The sequence below is a fragment of the Rhinopithecus roxellana genome, chromosome 11 (assembly GCF_007565055.1).
Source record: "Rhinopithecus roxellana isolate Shanxi Qingling chromosome 11, ASM756505v1, whole genome shotgun sequence".
Lineage (NCBI taxonomy): Eukaryota > Metazoa > Chordata > Mammalia > Primates > Cercopithecidae > Rhinopithecus > Rhinopithecus roxellana.
Window position 1 is genome coordinate 77,490,452 of NC_044559.1, and position 15,825 is coordinate 77,506,276.

General features: G+C 37.6%; 1 protein-coding gene across 1 annotated transcript in view; it reads right to left on the bottom strand.

Moving 5' to 3' along the window:
• The window catches only part of CC2D2B (coiled-coil and C2 domain containing 2B), a 143,099-nt gene that overhangs the window by 72,488 nt on the left and 54,786 nt on the right, over positions 1-15,825 (bottom strand). Inside the window, 5 exon segments of the mRNA XM_030940402.1 lie at positions 647-797; positions 4,011-4,188; positions 6,599-6,711; positions 6,903-7,002; positions 10,907-11,047. Coding sequence (XP_030796262.1) covers positions 647-797; positions 4,011-4,188; positions 6,599-6,711; positions 6,903-7,002; positions 10,907-11,047 — 683 coding nt within the window.

Consider the following 15,825-nt stretch of genomic DNA (forward strand, 5'->3'; position numbering starts at 1 on the left):
AGACAAATCCATATGTCTGCGAGCACCTGTAGGTTCACTAAAGGAGAGGTAGAGGCAGAGCAGTCGGCCCACTCAAAACCAGAGCTCGCTTTCCAGACAGCATTCTATCCTTGCCTTGGATGGCCTACAAAAAGCATGGGTGCTAACTGCTCATTTGAAATTTCCCAAAAATCTGACCCAAGACAAAGCTTTAAACAATCTAGTTAAACATCTGAATGAATAATTTAATTCATTTTTAACAGAATACTGTAAACACAGGGCCAGGCGCAGTGGCTCAAGCCTGTAATCCCAGCACTTTGGGAGGCTGAGGGGGGTGGATCACCTGAAATCAGGAGTTTGAGACCAGCCTGGTTAAAATGGTGAAACCCCGTCTCTACTAAAAGTACAAAAATTAGATGGGCATGGTGGCTGGCATCTGTAATCCCAGCTACTGGAGGCACGAGAATTGCTTGAACCTGGGAGGTGGAGGCTGCAGTGAACTGAGATCGAGCCACTGCACTCCATCCTGGGTGAGACTCTGTCTCAAAAAAAAAAAAAAAATATTGTAAATACAGGATTTTGTACTTATGTGAGTGAGCCAGGGTCATTTAGGAAGATGGTACTCAGGAAGAAAATAGGGTGAATGTAGTAATTTTAATAAACTCACTGCTTCCTACTTCTCCGTCGGCAGGCATGACCAGCTTATCAGAGCTAAACTCTACATATTGCAAAACAGTTTTGCCTTTCAGCTCTGTGTAGTTAGGTAAAGGTAAATATAGTTTTGCCAGTAAGCTTGTTCTTTTGCTTTTTTCATAAACCTAAATATAAAAGAAATGGCTGATAGCTCACTAAAAATACAACATAGAAAAAGGAAAAAATAAGCACCCTTAACAACATATTTTTATTTTTTTAAAATACCAGAATATAAAATAAGTATTGCTCTATAGCATTTCATCCACATGATTATGAGAAAAGTGACCAGTCATGTCCTTGAAAGTGTAATGCCTTTTACTGACTTCATAGAAAATGAATTACAATGGATTATGAATACAGTTCTGAGAATACGTATATGAGGTGCATATAACATAATATCATAGTAACTTAATTTTGTGTAGCACTTTACAATTCTTGATCTCATGTAAATCTGATAAAAATTATAGGAAATAAATATTCTCATTTTATAAGTGAGGAAATGGAAGCTCTATATGAAAATATGTTTGTTTTTATTATAAGTGGCTGAGACTCAGGTTGAATTGCTTAGGAAAAAGGTAGTCATTGGTCATGAAATTCAAGGATGAGTTAAACAAGCTATGGGAGCGGGCAGGGAAGAAAAGCTCCAGAAGAAAGGAAAAGGGGGTGCTGAGTATACAGTCCCATAGAGGTTCACTGAGCATGAAACCCAGGTCTTCTAATTCTATATGGTGTGTTTTTTACAACAATTCCATGTAACTTCACTGTCATAACTATAAGCTAAACTTTTTTCTTTTCTTTTTCTTTTCTTTTTTTTTTTTCTTTTTGAGATGGAGTCTTGCTCTGTTGCCCAGGCTGGAGTGTAGTGGCACAATCTTGGCTCACTGCAACACCTGCCTCCCAGGTTCAAGCGATTCTCCTGCCTCAGCCTCCTGAGTAGCTGGGATTACAGGCGCCCACCACCATGACTGGTGAATTTTTGTATTTTTAGTAGAGACGGGGTTTCATCATTTTGGCCAGGCTGAACTTGAACTCCTGACCTCAGGTGATCTGCCTGCCTTGGCCTCCCAAAGTGCTAGGACTACAGGCGGGAGCCACTGCGTCCAGCCTAAGCAAACTTTTTTCAATAAAAAAATCGTATTTTGACCTATACTGTGTTGTCAGTGCCTGGGAAAACAGTGATATGTGCTCTAAGAAGGAAATCAGAGGGGAAAATTGCTCCTTGAAAGACAAGAAAGAATGTGCCAATCAACGTGATGACTTATTAGCCAATAAAGCAAAGAAAGAGGAAAGTCAAAGAGGCACATATTTTTTCTGGTTATCTGGTTTTACTTCCTTGTAAGAGAGAATTTAAGACACCACACTGGTCCCTTTGACAAAGGCATCCCTACTGCAGGAAGGTTTGTAGGAGTTGTAGCTCTGTGAAATAAGTTTTATTATAAATTAGTAAATTGGCTAACTTTCAGAGAATATGAACTGATATATTCAATTGTTGAGTTGGCATTTACACTTCAGCCTTGTGAATTTGCTTAGGGTATGTAGGATGCATGCTCAGTGGACTGTCAAACCCAGGTTCTTGGACTACAAGGCTGGAGGCCAACTCCTGCACAGCAAGGTAAGTGTACTGAGATAGAGAATTTTATCAGTTGAGGGTTCCTAGGAGCCAGTCTTATCCCCTGATGACAACTGTCAACACCATGATGCAGATGAGATTGAGCATCTTAAAAGTGGTAAGAATGAAAAAACGGGCATTTTAAATGGAGCAGCTAACATGTACAAAAGCTAAGAGGTAGGAAATTACAAGCACGTGTGGGAAAAGACAAGCAGCTCAGTTTGGCTGAAGTGATGAATGAATAAAGAGTAGTAGTAAGAAATGAATTAAAGGCAGGCGTGTTGGTTCATGCCTGCAATTCCAGCACTTTGGGAGGCTGAGGCAGGCAGATCACTTTAGGTCAGGAGTTCGAGACCAGCCTGGCCAACATGGTGAAACCCCGTCTCCACTAAAAGTACAAAAATTAGCTGGGCGTGGTAGAGGGCATCTGTATCCCAGCTATTTGGGAGGCTGAGGAAGGAGAATTGCTTGAACCCAGGAGGTGGAGGTTGTGGTGGCTGGGATCGCGCCACCGCACTCCAGCCTGGGCAACAGGGTGAGACTTCGTCTCGAAAAAAAAAAAAAAAGAATTAAAAATGTAGGTTAAAGTCTGTTAGGCTAGGTCATATCGATTTATTTTGGAATTTTTGCATTTGCTAATGGTGAATTTATCTCTAACTAGATTCCTCTCCCTCCCTGCTTCTTAGTTTTTAGGCTCACATGCTAAGTGATAGGATGCTAAAGGACTCAAAATACACATTTACCTATTTGAGGAGGCAGATTTTAAACTTCACGTGATTGGATTATTATATCACAATTTACTTTAGGGACAACAGTAGGAAAGTATAGTTCTTGTTTGTTTTTGTTTTGTTTTGTTTTGTTTTTTTGTATTAGGAATGCAGTGTGGAAAGTCGGCATATTTTTAATGTAGGAATTTCAACAGAGGGACATTGTAAGACAGTGTAAACCTGAATACATGAATAATGAATAGAACATCTATCAGGGAGAGAGCAAAATTATTCTCGGCATTATAAAAATAATTTTGATTTATATTTGTGACTACAATTATCTCCCTGCTCCTCAAGCACCTCCCTTCCTACACACAAATCTTTATTCCCTCCTAACTTTTTTTTCTAGTCTAGCTTCAAGTTTAACCCCATTATTGGCCACCAGGACTTCTTGTCTAGACTCCTTTACTGTCTCTCATTTTTCTGCATCATCCTATTTTCTTCTTCCATTACTGTGGGGGTTTTTACAGTGGGATCTTTGCACAGAGACTGGGGGTCTTTTGTATGTATATTCTTTCATCTGATTCTTAGAGGGATCTAAAAATCCAAAAAAAGAGGAAGAACAAATACAGCAAGAGACTGAAGCCACCAAGTCAGGGATGTGGAAGTTCATATTACAGAAATCATTCAACACTTAAAATAGCTATGATACTCATAATACTGTAAATAGCACTTTTCTACCTCATTGCAAATGAATAGTAGTGCTGCACATCCAGGGGTGCAGAACTTTTAGCAGGAGATGAGTATTTGGAACACTACAAGTCAAATAACTTTGTACTTACAGCATAAGAGACTGGTGGTGAATTATACATTTAATAAATATCTTATCATCTACACACATAAAGATCAGTCCATCTCTTAACATCAAAGAAATTACTTATCACATATAACTGTAACTGACAAAAAATTTTAAATTATGTATGGCATAAAATAAGATACAAAAGTAAATGACAATGGCATACCTCCAAGCAAATCACCTCAGGCCAATATATTAACTGAATATTGAAAATTTGCTGAAACATGACTTTAAAATCAAACTGTAGGGGAGATACTGAAGTACAAGAAACCTGTTTATTGTTGTAAAATATTTTAATAAAGTATTTGAGCTTCTGAATTCTGGCTCTTCTTTTTTGTTCATCCCTAAAAATTAAATAAACCTTTAAATCACCCTTAAAAAGTACAATAGACCTAACATATTATTCTTTCAAAATGTATATTAGCATGTTAAACAGAAGATAATTTCAGAGGACAAATGTTATCTTTACATCAAATAACACTTGTCTACATGTGGATAAAAATTTCTTCTTCCCAGTCAAATGTTTTTAATGAAAGCGATGTACTCAAAATATGCATTCAAAAATAGAAGAACTAAAATCAAGGTGCTATAAATCATTCAGCTATTATTTCACTAAATTACAATTTAAAGAGACTAAACCACGTCTCTACCACATGTCTTATGAGAGGAAAAAACTGAGGGGCTTGGGAATGGCGAGGGGAGGTTGAATCAAGAATTTAAAAATATTTTCTAACTTTAAAAAGACACACACATAGACTACATACACAACACACAACCCTCCACACACCATGTTGTCAATAACTTCAAAGATGTGGCTCTAAGGCAACAGGCTTGCTGTGTTCTCTTAAAGGTCTCTGTAAATCACCTTAGGCTGTGTACCCCTTTTCTCCAGGACAGTGGGGAAGCCACCCTATCTCTGAACCCAAAGATCAAAGGAGCAAGCCAGGTTACTTCCCTGGGGGAAACACTTGTTGAGGCCTAAGTTGATCCCTTGACTGATATAAAACTCCTAGAGTCTTTCATTCATTCTTTAATTCACTCAACCGACATTTATTGAATATCTTCCCTAGCTGCAAGAGAACTCACCTAATGATATTTAAGACTTGATCCTCTTTTTCAGAAGGGAGAAGGCTGGGTGGAAGATAAACCCTAAGTTGAAACATAAAATCCCCTTCTGCTCTCCGGTCTAATCACCCTATGGGTCCAGTATGTTCCTGCCCTATTACCTGTTCATCTCTGTAACCTTCTCCAAGAGTTAGAGGACAAAAGATTACTTATTCTTATCTCCCTGTTGGCCTCTTTTGACCATATTCCCAATTACCTTTCAAGAAATAGGATCTAAGTAAAAGTTACTCTTTCTGTTGCCCTCTAAAAGTAGTTTTAACAATGAGTTCATGAATTGATTATAAAAATTTGTTGATTCAGGGTTATAATTATCTTCAGGAAATCTTGCCTTTCTCTTCACCTGTAAACTCTTTTTAATTCTTCTCTAATCTCTGTATTCTTTTCACTTCTATCCTCTGTATCGACATATTATTCTTTTCTGGAGAATGAGTTTTTATTCAATTGGATGTTTTAAATAGATGACGGCAATGCTATCTTCAGATGGCAATGGCTTTGCAAAGATATAAAACACCATACATCCTTTTGCCTTGACTTCCACTAAGTTTTAGTCTAGCTTTTCCAGCACAAATATCTTCTTCCTCCTCTTTCTTCTCTCTCACTCCAACTTTCATTTTATGGCTCCTGTATTCTTACCCTTATTCAGATAGTCTTTTGATATGGGTGTCCTACATAATACAATATCTCAGGCCCTTTTTGGAAGGAGGTACAGAGCAAATAAAGTATTTCTCCACTGCTGCACTTCTCTGGTCAGAAAGTGGGTGGTGATAATTGTGACTTTGTGTCTGCTGCTCTTTTGGTTGTTAATGTAATCATCCATTCATTCATTTAATAAATATAAACATTTACTGAGTACCCAGTATGTTCCAACACTGCTAAATGATGCACATTCCCAATACTCAAAGATGGACTGGTACCAAGTGTGCCATGGGATAGAGATGTTGAAAAATTAGACCTAGTACTCTAGGTTGCCATATCCTCTTTAAGGGAGATGGGATCCATAGGCCTAGTAGATGGAGAAACAGGGTTACCTATGATGTCTGTTTTTTGTATAATGTTTTAGGCAAAGAGAGAAAACATTATAGCTCAAGGAAGAAATCACAACTGGGAAGTAACGAAGTTTGTAATGTCAAAGAAGAAAATTGTTTAGGGGGCCCGCTTGATGTGAAATGGTTTTTATGACAGCCAGAGTTCCTTTAACAAGCAAAGGCAATGGTATATTACTTTTTACAGTGCCTTTGTATCTTTTTATACCCGAACAAAAATTAGTACCATAGCAAAAAAAAAAAAAAAAAAAAAAAAAAAAAAAAACCACAAATTATCAATATATGAAGCCTAGCAGTGAAGACACCACAGTTTCTATAGAACACCAAACTGTTGTCCCACCTCAGTTATGTATTAGATGTGTGAACCTGGGCAATTTAACGTCCCATAAGCTACATTCCTGCTTTAAGATGAGGATAACATGGAACTCTATAGAGCTATGGTGACAATTAAATGTGAAAATGTGTTTTTAAAAACTTAGAGTGCCTGGCATATGGTACTCACTCAAGAAATCCCACTTTATTTATTAAAAACAATCCAATTAATAGACAATATATAATAAAGAAATAATTATTTAAACATGCTTACAGTGAACAATTGGATAAGCTTGTTAATTCTGCAGTGAAAGAAAGTTGTGGCCTCAAAGTAATTGGCTTTATTCTTTCAATTTCTGTTTCATCTGAAGCTAGATATGAGAAGCTCTAGAAATAAAATATATATATATAACTTATCATGTACATCCCTTGTGTAGGACATTTATTCTTAAAATTCATTTATTTCATGTATTTGTCACTTTGTTGGATAACTGTTAGAAATACCAAGATTTCATATTCTATCAAAAAATAAAATATTATAACTAGTTGCGTTTAATGTTATTTTGCAATATAAGTACCTCCTGGTTTTTCCCATTAAGTTCTTTTCCTTCATTTTTCTTCTCAGTTTCAGACATTTCTGAGATTTGCTCTTGTTCATCACATTTATTCATTTTTATCCTAATTAATAATAAACGGAATTACCGAAAGCAGAAATAATGGAGGTATTTGAGAGTTGTTCCAGTTTTTGCCAAAACACATACACACCATACACACACACACACACACACACACACACACATACAACCAATCCCTTACAAGTAATTTTACATTCTAAGGAAATTACCAATTTGATAAATATTTAAAAAAACTTTATAATCTTGTTCTCAGCTTTCAGAGATTTCTCCCTTCTCAGTACATTCACCATTAGTGTTTACAGCCCTTTCTAAGGGCATCAAGAAACCTTTACTCTGGTGAGAATAAGTAACAGGGGAATGGGGAGATAAAAATCAAAGGACACATACCCTGTTTCCTCTCATTTTTCTGTCTCTCATATTTTTGAAGCTGTGAGAACCTGAGCAGGTATAAGGGCAGGTGATCATGGTGATATTAAATGGTAAGTCATAGTTGGTGTTTGTGCATAAACAGTAAACAGTTCATGGCATTAGCACTACTGCCACTGCTGCTGCTGCTGCTACTACTAGCTAATCCTTATAGAGTACTTACTAAGTATGTGCCAGGCAATAGTGTAAGTACTTTACACGTATTAGCTGATGTAATTATCACAACCCTATGAAGTACTATTATTCCTCTTTTATTAGTAGTTCAATAAAATCTCAGTTATCTGAGCAGTGTCAGAAAATTATTGATCTAGGAGTCAAGTTTTTCTGGTAGTGTAAAAGTTTATTGTTTTCAGTATAAGTTTGTTTTCCATTTTAATCATTTAAGAAGGAAATCCTTTGGTAAAATATTATATGCTCTGTTGGGAATGTAAAATGGTGCAGCTGTTTTGGAAAACAGTCTGGCAGTTCCTCAAAAATATTAAGTACAGAGTTACCATATGACCCAGCAATTCCACTCACATACCCAAAAGAAATAAAAGCCTATGTCTGCACACATGAGGAGTGACCGCTAATGGGAAGATGATTTCTTTGGGGGGTGACTAAAACATCCTGAGATTACATTGCGGTGATGGTTGCACAATTCTGGGAATGTATTAAAAACAATTGAACTGGAGACTTTGAATGGGTGAACCATATGGTATGTGAATTATATCTCAATAGAGCTGTTTAAAAGCTATTATATGCTTTTTGCCTTCTGAAATAGAATACAGGTGACTAAGTGCAGATATTATCTATGTGGTAGTATCCTGGGCTGAAAATCCAGCCTCATTAACGGCACTACAGAATCTGGGCAAGTTACTTAAGAACTCTATGCCTCACTTTTCTCATCTGAAAAGTAGGTTGTTGTGAGGATTAAATGCACTAATTTAAGTAAAGTGCTCAGCCCAGGACTTGGAGTAAAACAAACACTTAATAAATGTTATTATTTTCTTTGGTTTCAGGGCAATCAATATGACATCAATTAACTTGCTGTTCTTTAATACCAATGGCTTTTAACCTTTGTTACATATTAAAATCACCAGGGAAGTATTTTAAAACTCATGATATCCAGACCATACCCCATACTAACTAAATTAGAACAGTCGTTTTAGAACTTCCTAAGTGATTTCAATCTATAATAATTTAGGGAATAAGTGTTACGAGTAACTTAGACAATGGGTGTTATGCCCAGATTTTCTTCTGAGGGAAACTATTGAGGCAGGGTCTATAGCTTCCTCCTTTCTATTCTGAGCCAAATGACTCTGGAAATGATGAAGGTCCTGATGTTATTTTATCAAATGTTGTTGCATTTCCTGCTTGCATAGCTTGCATTTTCTTTCTCATTTTAAAAGTTTCTTTGGCAGTTATCTGAATCTTCTCCAGGTAGGCAGTGCCAAACAGAGAACATGAGTGAAGACAATATAAGAAATCTGGGTTCTCTGTGTTATTTGCCAGTGCTGTGGTTTGGGTTCAGGGGCAGAAGACAACACAATCTGTCATCTATACCAACTGACACATCCAGTCTCTCTAAGCTGAATGCAGTGTTGCTAACATTTAACAAGGAGAGTTTGTCACCTGCACGAGAAGACAGGGCTATTTCTTCAACTTTCTGCTACCTCATTTCTGCCACTGTAACTTTCTAAAACTTGCTCTAGCTGAGATTATCAATAATCTCCATGTCAGGAAATCCAATGAACATTTTTAGTAGTGAACTTAACTGATAATAACTGCTAACCACTTCCTCCTACTTAAAATACTCCAGCTTCCTTGCCTCTGGGGCAAAATACTCTATAACGGGCGCTTCTCTGTCCTTCCTCTGGTTTCTCCTCCTCTACCAAGCTATTCAAACCAATTTCTCAAGACTCAGTGCTTGGGGTCTCTCCTCATCTTATTCTCTGCCTTCTCCCTAGGCAGTTTCATGCACACTCATGGCTTCAATTATGATTATTTACTATGCCACAGACCATGGACCTAGCTGCCACTCAATTGCTTTATTTAGAGATACCTCAAAGGCACATCAACTTCAACATGCCCCAAACCAAATACATGATGAAATGATAACCTGAGCTCAGTGTCTAGGTACCACACCTTCTTATCATGAGTACTATCTCTCCAGGAAGCCTAGCTACAAGTTTATTCAGTTAGGGCTCACAAGGACCAGGTATGTTGTGAGGTCAACAGTGGTAAAGTTGGCCAGGAAACAGTTCCGAGAAACATCTTCAAACAGATAGCTTCTCTAATTGATCAGAATGATACTTTTAACTGCTTAAACTAAATGCCCCAATTTAGGATTGCTGGGGCTAGCCCAGCTGGGGCCAACCTGGTGAATGAGTGTTGTATTTAGCTGAGAGGCAGTCTGGAGAGACAAATTCAAGCCAAAGTCAGCTGGAAAAGTTGAATGTCAGGAAGAATAAACACGAAGGGCCTCAGGTGGGACTGGAGTTCAGAATAGTGGCAACAAGAGTTAGTGTTGAGCAGGCAATATGGGTCCAAAGACATTGCTCTGGGTAACCCTATGACATCTGTGTCTCCTCTTTGTTGCTCAAGGATTCATGATGCATGGGTGTGTCAGGTTGGTTTAAAGGATTAGAAGCAAGTCATTACATTTACATTAATTTAGGAGTCTAAGATAAAGTTCAATGCTGGATTTAGGTTTAGAAACCGTCCAAGGCACTTTTGTTAAAAAAAAAAAAAAAAAAAAAAAAAAACACTGCAGCAGGAAAACATTTTTCTTATTTGCCTGAAATTGTACTAACCTTTTACTCTTTTGAAAACCAAAAGACCCAGGACAATGGATTGTGGGGAGAAAATTAGTTATTTCCCTGTGAGTTCACAAACAGCTTCAGTGTTTGGGTTTGAATTGAAATTATTTCCTCCATCAGACATGGTTTTATGATTTTATCAAATTATCTAAAATATGTTTCACCTAAAGTATGATTGCTGGCTCCACATTCATCTTTATAAGAATGTGCCAAACTGTTTCCAAAGTAGCTGTACCATTTTGCATTCCCATCAGCAATGAATCAGTTTCCATTGTTCAGCATCCTTTCCAGCATTTGTTAATGTCTTGTCTTTCCTTTCCTCTAGTTTTGGATTTTAGCCATCGTAATAGGTGTGTAGCACCGTTTAATTGTGGTTTTAATTTGCATTTCTCTATTGACGTAACAATAGAGAATGACATGACAATGTTGAGCATCTTTTCATGTGTTCATTTCCCATCCATATACATTCTTGAGTGAAGTGTCTGTTCAAATTCTTTCCCCATGTTTAATTGAGTTTTCTTAAGTTTTAAGAATTCCACTTTATATATTCAATATATATGTGCATATATATATGTTTATATATTTAAGATAGAAATTCTTTGTTGACTACTGTGGAATAGTTTCCGAGCTTCTGGATGTCTTCCTAGTCACTGTGAATTCCCACTTATTCATGAGCAGTTCCTCAGGAGACCAATAAGAGCAAATAGAGCAGCCACTTACCTCTGAACCTGTAACTTTATTGGGGTGCTTGTAAACCCTTGCCGCTGTCGAAGAGATTTAATCTGTTTCCAAGTTCGTAATATACTGTGGAGTAGGGAGAAGTCCTTTCCCCTTTCTAAGTCATACATCTGTTTTGTATTACTACAACAAAAATGGCAGAGCAAAAATTTGTCAGTGGATTAGAACTAAAAGCCTTCAAAGGTGGCATGAAAGAATGTATTGCAATAACTCTTCTGAACTCCCTCCCCACCTTATTTTTTTCATTTTATACACACCTGAACCCCATGTTACTATATTTTATGTTACCCACTGCAATTCCATTAGAAATTCGTTCCTTTATGACTTAATGGCTTTTCACTATTCAAAAGTGCCCTGCTAAAATGCAAATGCTCCTGAGAAAACAAATAGCCTAGCTAGAACTCTACTGATATTTTTTTTTCTTTTTTGAGACAGAGTCTCACTCTGTTGCCCAGGCTGGAGTGCTATGGTATGATCTCAGCTCACTGCAACCTCCATCTCCCGGGTTCAAGCAATTCTCCTGCCTCAGCCTCCCAAGTAGCTGGGACTACAGGCATGTGCCACCATGCCTGGCTAATTTTTATATTTTAGTAGAGATGGGGTTTTACCATGTTGGGCAGGCTGGTCTCAAACTTCTGACCTCAAGTGATCTGCCTTTGGCCTCCTAAAGCACTGGGGTTATAAGCATGAGCCAATGAGCCCTGCCAGAACTCTACAAGATTCTGAAGTACCAAAGAGAGAAGAGCAATAGTGGAAGAAAGGAGCAATAAAAGAAAGGGAGTGGAAAGCCCCTATTTTTGACAATTGTGCTTTCTGTCTATTCAGGATTTAGTTAATTTCTGGTTGGCACTTCATTATTTACAAAAAAGAAGGTGCAAATCAGCTGGTGCATGTCCCTTCCAATGCTTTGGTGCATTATGATGCTCCCACAACTTTTATTTTGCCACCTAAGTTCTAGTTGGATGGTTCCAAAGCCACTGGTGAGGTATTGGCTTAGATTAAGGATGCCAAAATCTCAAGAGGTCTTGATGGGAAAGGATGGTGGTAGCCTAGTACCATAGAGTTTGAGTCACACTAAGAAAGTGCTGGGGAGGGATTCTTATTTAGTTAAAGTGCATGAAGATAGAAAATATGCATTTCAAGGCCAAGCATGGTGGTGCATGCCTATAATCTCAGCATTTTAGAGGCCAAGGTGGGGTGGATCACTGGAGCCCAGAAGTTCAAGACCAGCCTGGGCAACATGGTGAAACCCTGTCTCTACAAAAGTTATGTAAATTAGCCGGGCATGATGGTGCACACTTGTAGTCCCAGCTACTCAGGAGACTGAGGTCTCCTGAAGCCTAGAAGGTTGAGACTGCAGTGAGCCGTGATTGCGCCACTGCACTCCAGGCCAGGCAACAGATGGAGATCTTGTCTCAAAAAATATATATATATATTTCATAACTCAGTTTATATCACTTCCTCAGTACAGCCTTGCTTGAAAACCCCCACAACAAAATTAAATTTTCTTATATCCCTTCATGCTTTTCCTTTTAAATATTCATCACACTTGTAATAAGTCATTCAATGTCTGTTTCCCCGTGTGATATCAAGGTTCAGAGTACTTTAGGATAACAGGTGTTTATTGTAAATGTTACCAACATTTTTTGTAAGCTTCCATTACCTCCCAGTCCACTCACGGAGCTGAAGTGTGAAACAAGAATACTTAAAGGAGTGTGGTCATTTTGAGTAAGTGCCATAAGAAGTGTGATACAGTAGAAAGGATAGCAAGATACTTGGAGTCGACAAACCCAGTGTTAACTGTGGTTCTCCAACTTACTTAAGAAAACTGCTTAAGTGTTCTGAGTCTTCATATGCTCAATTTTTCTTCAACCTCTTGACACCTATTTGAATGAAGTACCTCTAAACTGAAAGCAATGGATCAAATTATTAATCAGAAAATAATAAAATCAACACATTATTCTCCATGTATTCCCAGATTTTCTGGAAATTGTATAATGTATTTATTACAATTTTTTCAGGTTAACAATTAGAACACTGCTTCAAATTTAAAGGTACTTTGCCTGATAGGCTAATAATCATATTTTTAGAATATTGAAGTAACATACTGTTTTAAAAAAGTTTCTTCTATGTTTCATAACTTTGCAAACACATTATATTAGTATGTTAAATTACACTAATTAACATATTGTATTAGTATGTTGAGTTACACTAATTAATTTCTAATGTTAAACCATCCTTGCATTCCTTGGATTATTCCAATTTGGAATAACCCAAATTTGGTTATAATGTAGTATTTGATAAAATTTTGTTTAGTATTTTAGTATCTATGTTTGTGAATGAAATTCAGTTGCAATATTTTTATACGGTTGCCAGGTTTTAATTTCAAGGATATGATAACCTCATTAAACGAGCTGAAAATGTAGCCTCTTTTTCTTTTATTTGAAAGAGTTTGTGAAGAAGAGTAGTTATCTTTAAATAAGAGGATGTGAAACTTTTTCATGCATCAGAATCACCTGGAGGGCTGGCTAAACACAGATTGCCAGGCCCTACCTGTAAAGTTTCCAATTCAGTGGTCTGTGGTAGACTGGATGATGTGCATTTCTAACAAATTCCCAGGTGAAGGTGATGGTGCTGGTCTGGGGACCATACTTTGAGACCCACTGCTTTAAATGTTCTAGAAAGTACTCTAGTTATCTGAGCCTCGAGTTTTCTTTGCAGAAAGGTTTCAAATTAATGGTTTGATTTCTTTAACAATTATTGAATTACTTAGGTTTTTTTTTTCTTGTGTTTTACTTCTTGAATATGTTTGATTAGCTGTATTCTGTGTAGATTTGTCTTTTCCATATAAATGTTTACATTCTTTAGCATAAAGTTATTTGAAATATAAAGCATCCATAGTAATGTTCCCTTTCTTTTCCTGACATTGTATATTTGTGCTGTTTCACTTTTTCCACATGATCAGCGTTCCCAGAGTTTATCAATTTTTATCCAACATTTGAGTGTATTGATTTTCTCTATTATAGTTTTATTATTAATTTCTGTTTATCTCTTTGTTATTTCATTTCTCTTACCCTTTATCCTCATTTCTTTTCTTTCTCTCTATTTTCTCCTTTTGAATCTCCTCCAATGAATATGTTGATCCACTTAATGGTGTTCCACAAGTGTCTTAGGCTCTGTTTGTGTTTCTTCAATTTTTTTTTCTTTCTGTTGCTCAGATTCAATGATTTACATTGTCCTATCTTCAAGATCACTAATTCTTTCTTCTGCCTGCTGTAATCTGCCTTTGAATCTTTCTAGTGACTTTTTCATTTCAATTATACTTTTCAGCTTCATTCTCTTTTTCAATTTTCTATCTCTTTATTGTTACTTCCATTTTGTTTATATGTGGTTTGTTTATTTGTTTGTTTATTTATTTATTTACTGAGACAGCATCTCACTCTGTTGCCCAGGCTGGAGTGCAGTGGCACAATCTCAGCTCACTGCAAGCTCTGCCTCCCAGGTTCAAGCAATTCTCCTGCCTCAGCCTCCAGAGTAGCTGGAACTACAGGTGCACACCACGACACTTGGCTAATTTTTGTATTTTTAGTACAGATGTGGTTTCACCATGTTAGCTAGGCTGGTCTTGAACTCCTGGCCTCAAGCAATCTGCCCACCTCAGCCTCTCAAAGTGCTGGGATTACAGGCTTGGAGCCACCGCATCCGGCCTATTTTGTTTATGCATGGTTTAACATCCAGTTTTCTTGACTTTCTTGACATCTTTCTTTAGTTCTTTGCACATCTTTAAGACAGTTGTTTTAAAGTCTTTATTTGGTAGATCTGCCATTGAGTAGGTCTTTATCTAGTAGGTTTTTTTTTTTTTTTTTTGGCACAGTTTCTGTTGATTTATTCTTTTCCTTTGAGTTGGCCATACTTTCCTGTTTCTTTGTATACCTTTGTGTTTTTCTGTTGTTGAAAACTGGATATTTGAATCTAATAATGTGTTAACTCTAGAAATCACATTGTCCTCCTTTCCCAGGGCTTGCTGTTTTTTGTTATTGTTATTTTTTAAAAAAATCATGGCCTGGTGTGGTGGCTCACACCTGTAATCCCAGGACTTTGGGAGGCCAAGGCAGGTGGATCACCTGACGTCAGGAGTTCGAGACCAGCCTGGCCAACATGGTGAACCCCCATCTCTACTGAAAATACAAAAATTAGCCAGGTGCGGTGGCATGTGCCTGTAGTCCCAGCTACTTGGGAGGCTGAGGCAGGAGAATCGCTTGAACCCAGGACATTGTATATTTGTGCTGTTTCACTTTTCACAAGATCATGCCAGTGCACTCTTGCCTGGGTGACAGAGCGAGACTCTGTCTCCAAAACAAACAAACAAACAAACAAACAAACAAAATCATTGTCAACTGTTTCTGTGCCCAGGATCAGGCTGAGGTATAAACATAAGGTCCTCTCAGGTCTTTTCTGAGTCGATGCCTTTCCCTGTGCATGTGTGGTCACTTTCTAATTTTCCCTGTATATGCAGTTGCTTTTAAATGTCATAGTCTTTAATATCTGGATCCCAAAAGAGGAAAAAGAAACAATGAAGGGGTGCGGAAGGGGCACCAGCTTTTTAAATCCCCTGGAAGTCACTTTATCCAGAGATAGAGGGGCTTGCAACAATGGGGAAAAGTACAACAATAATGGTCCCCCTCTCATTGCACCTCTGTGATTAGAAATAAGCAGTGATCAGAGCACATGTTCCCAATATTTGTAGGATAAGGTCCTTTTTGCTTACCTTGCGCTCCTGAAAAATGTGTGTGGGTTACTCCAGGAACATATGCACAGCTGCCTGCCATGAGGCTGAGGGGCAGGGGTGGGGAGATAGCTGCTACTGTACTAACAGCTGACACTGACCAAAATTAACCCCA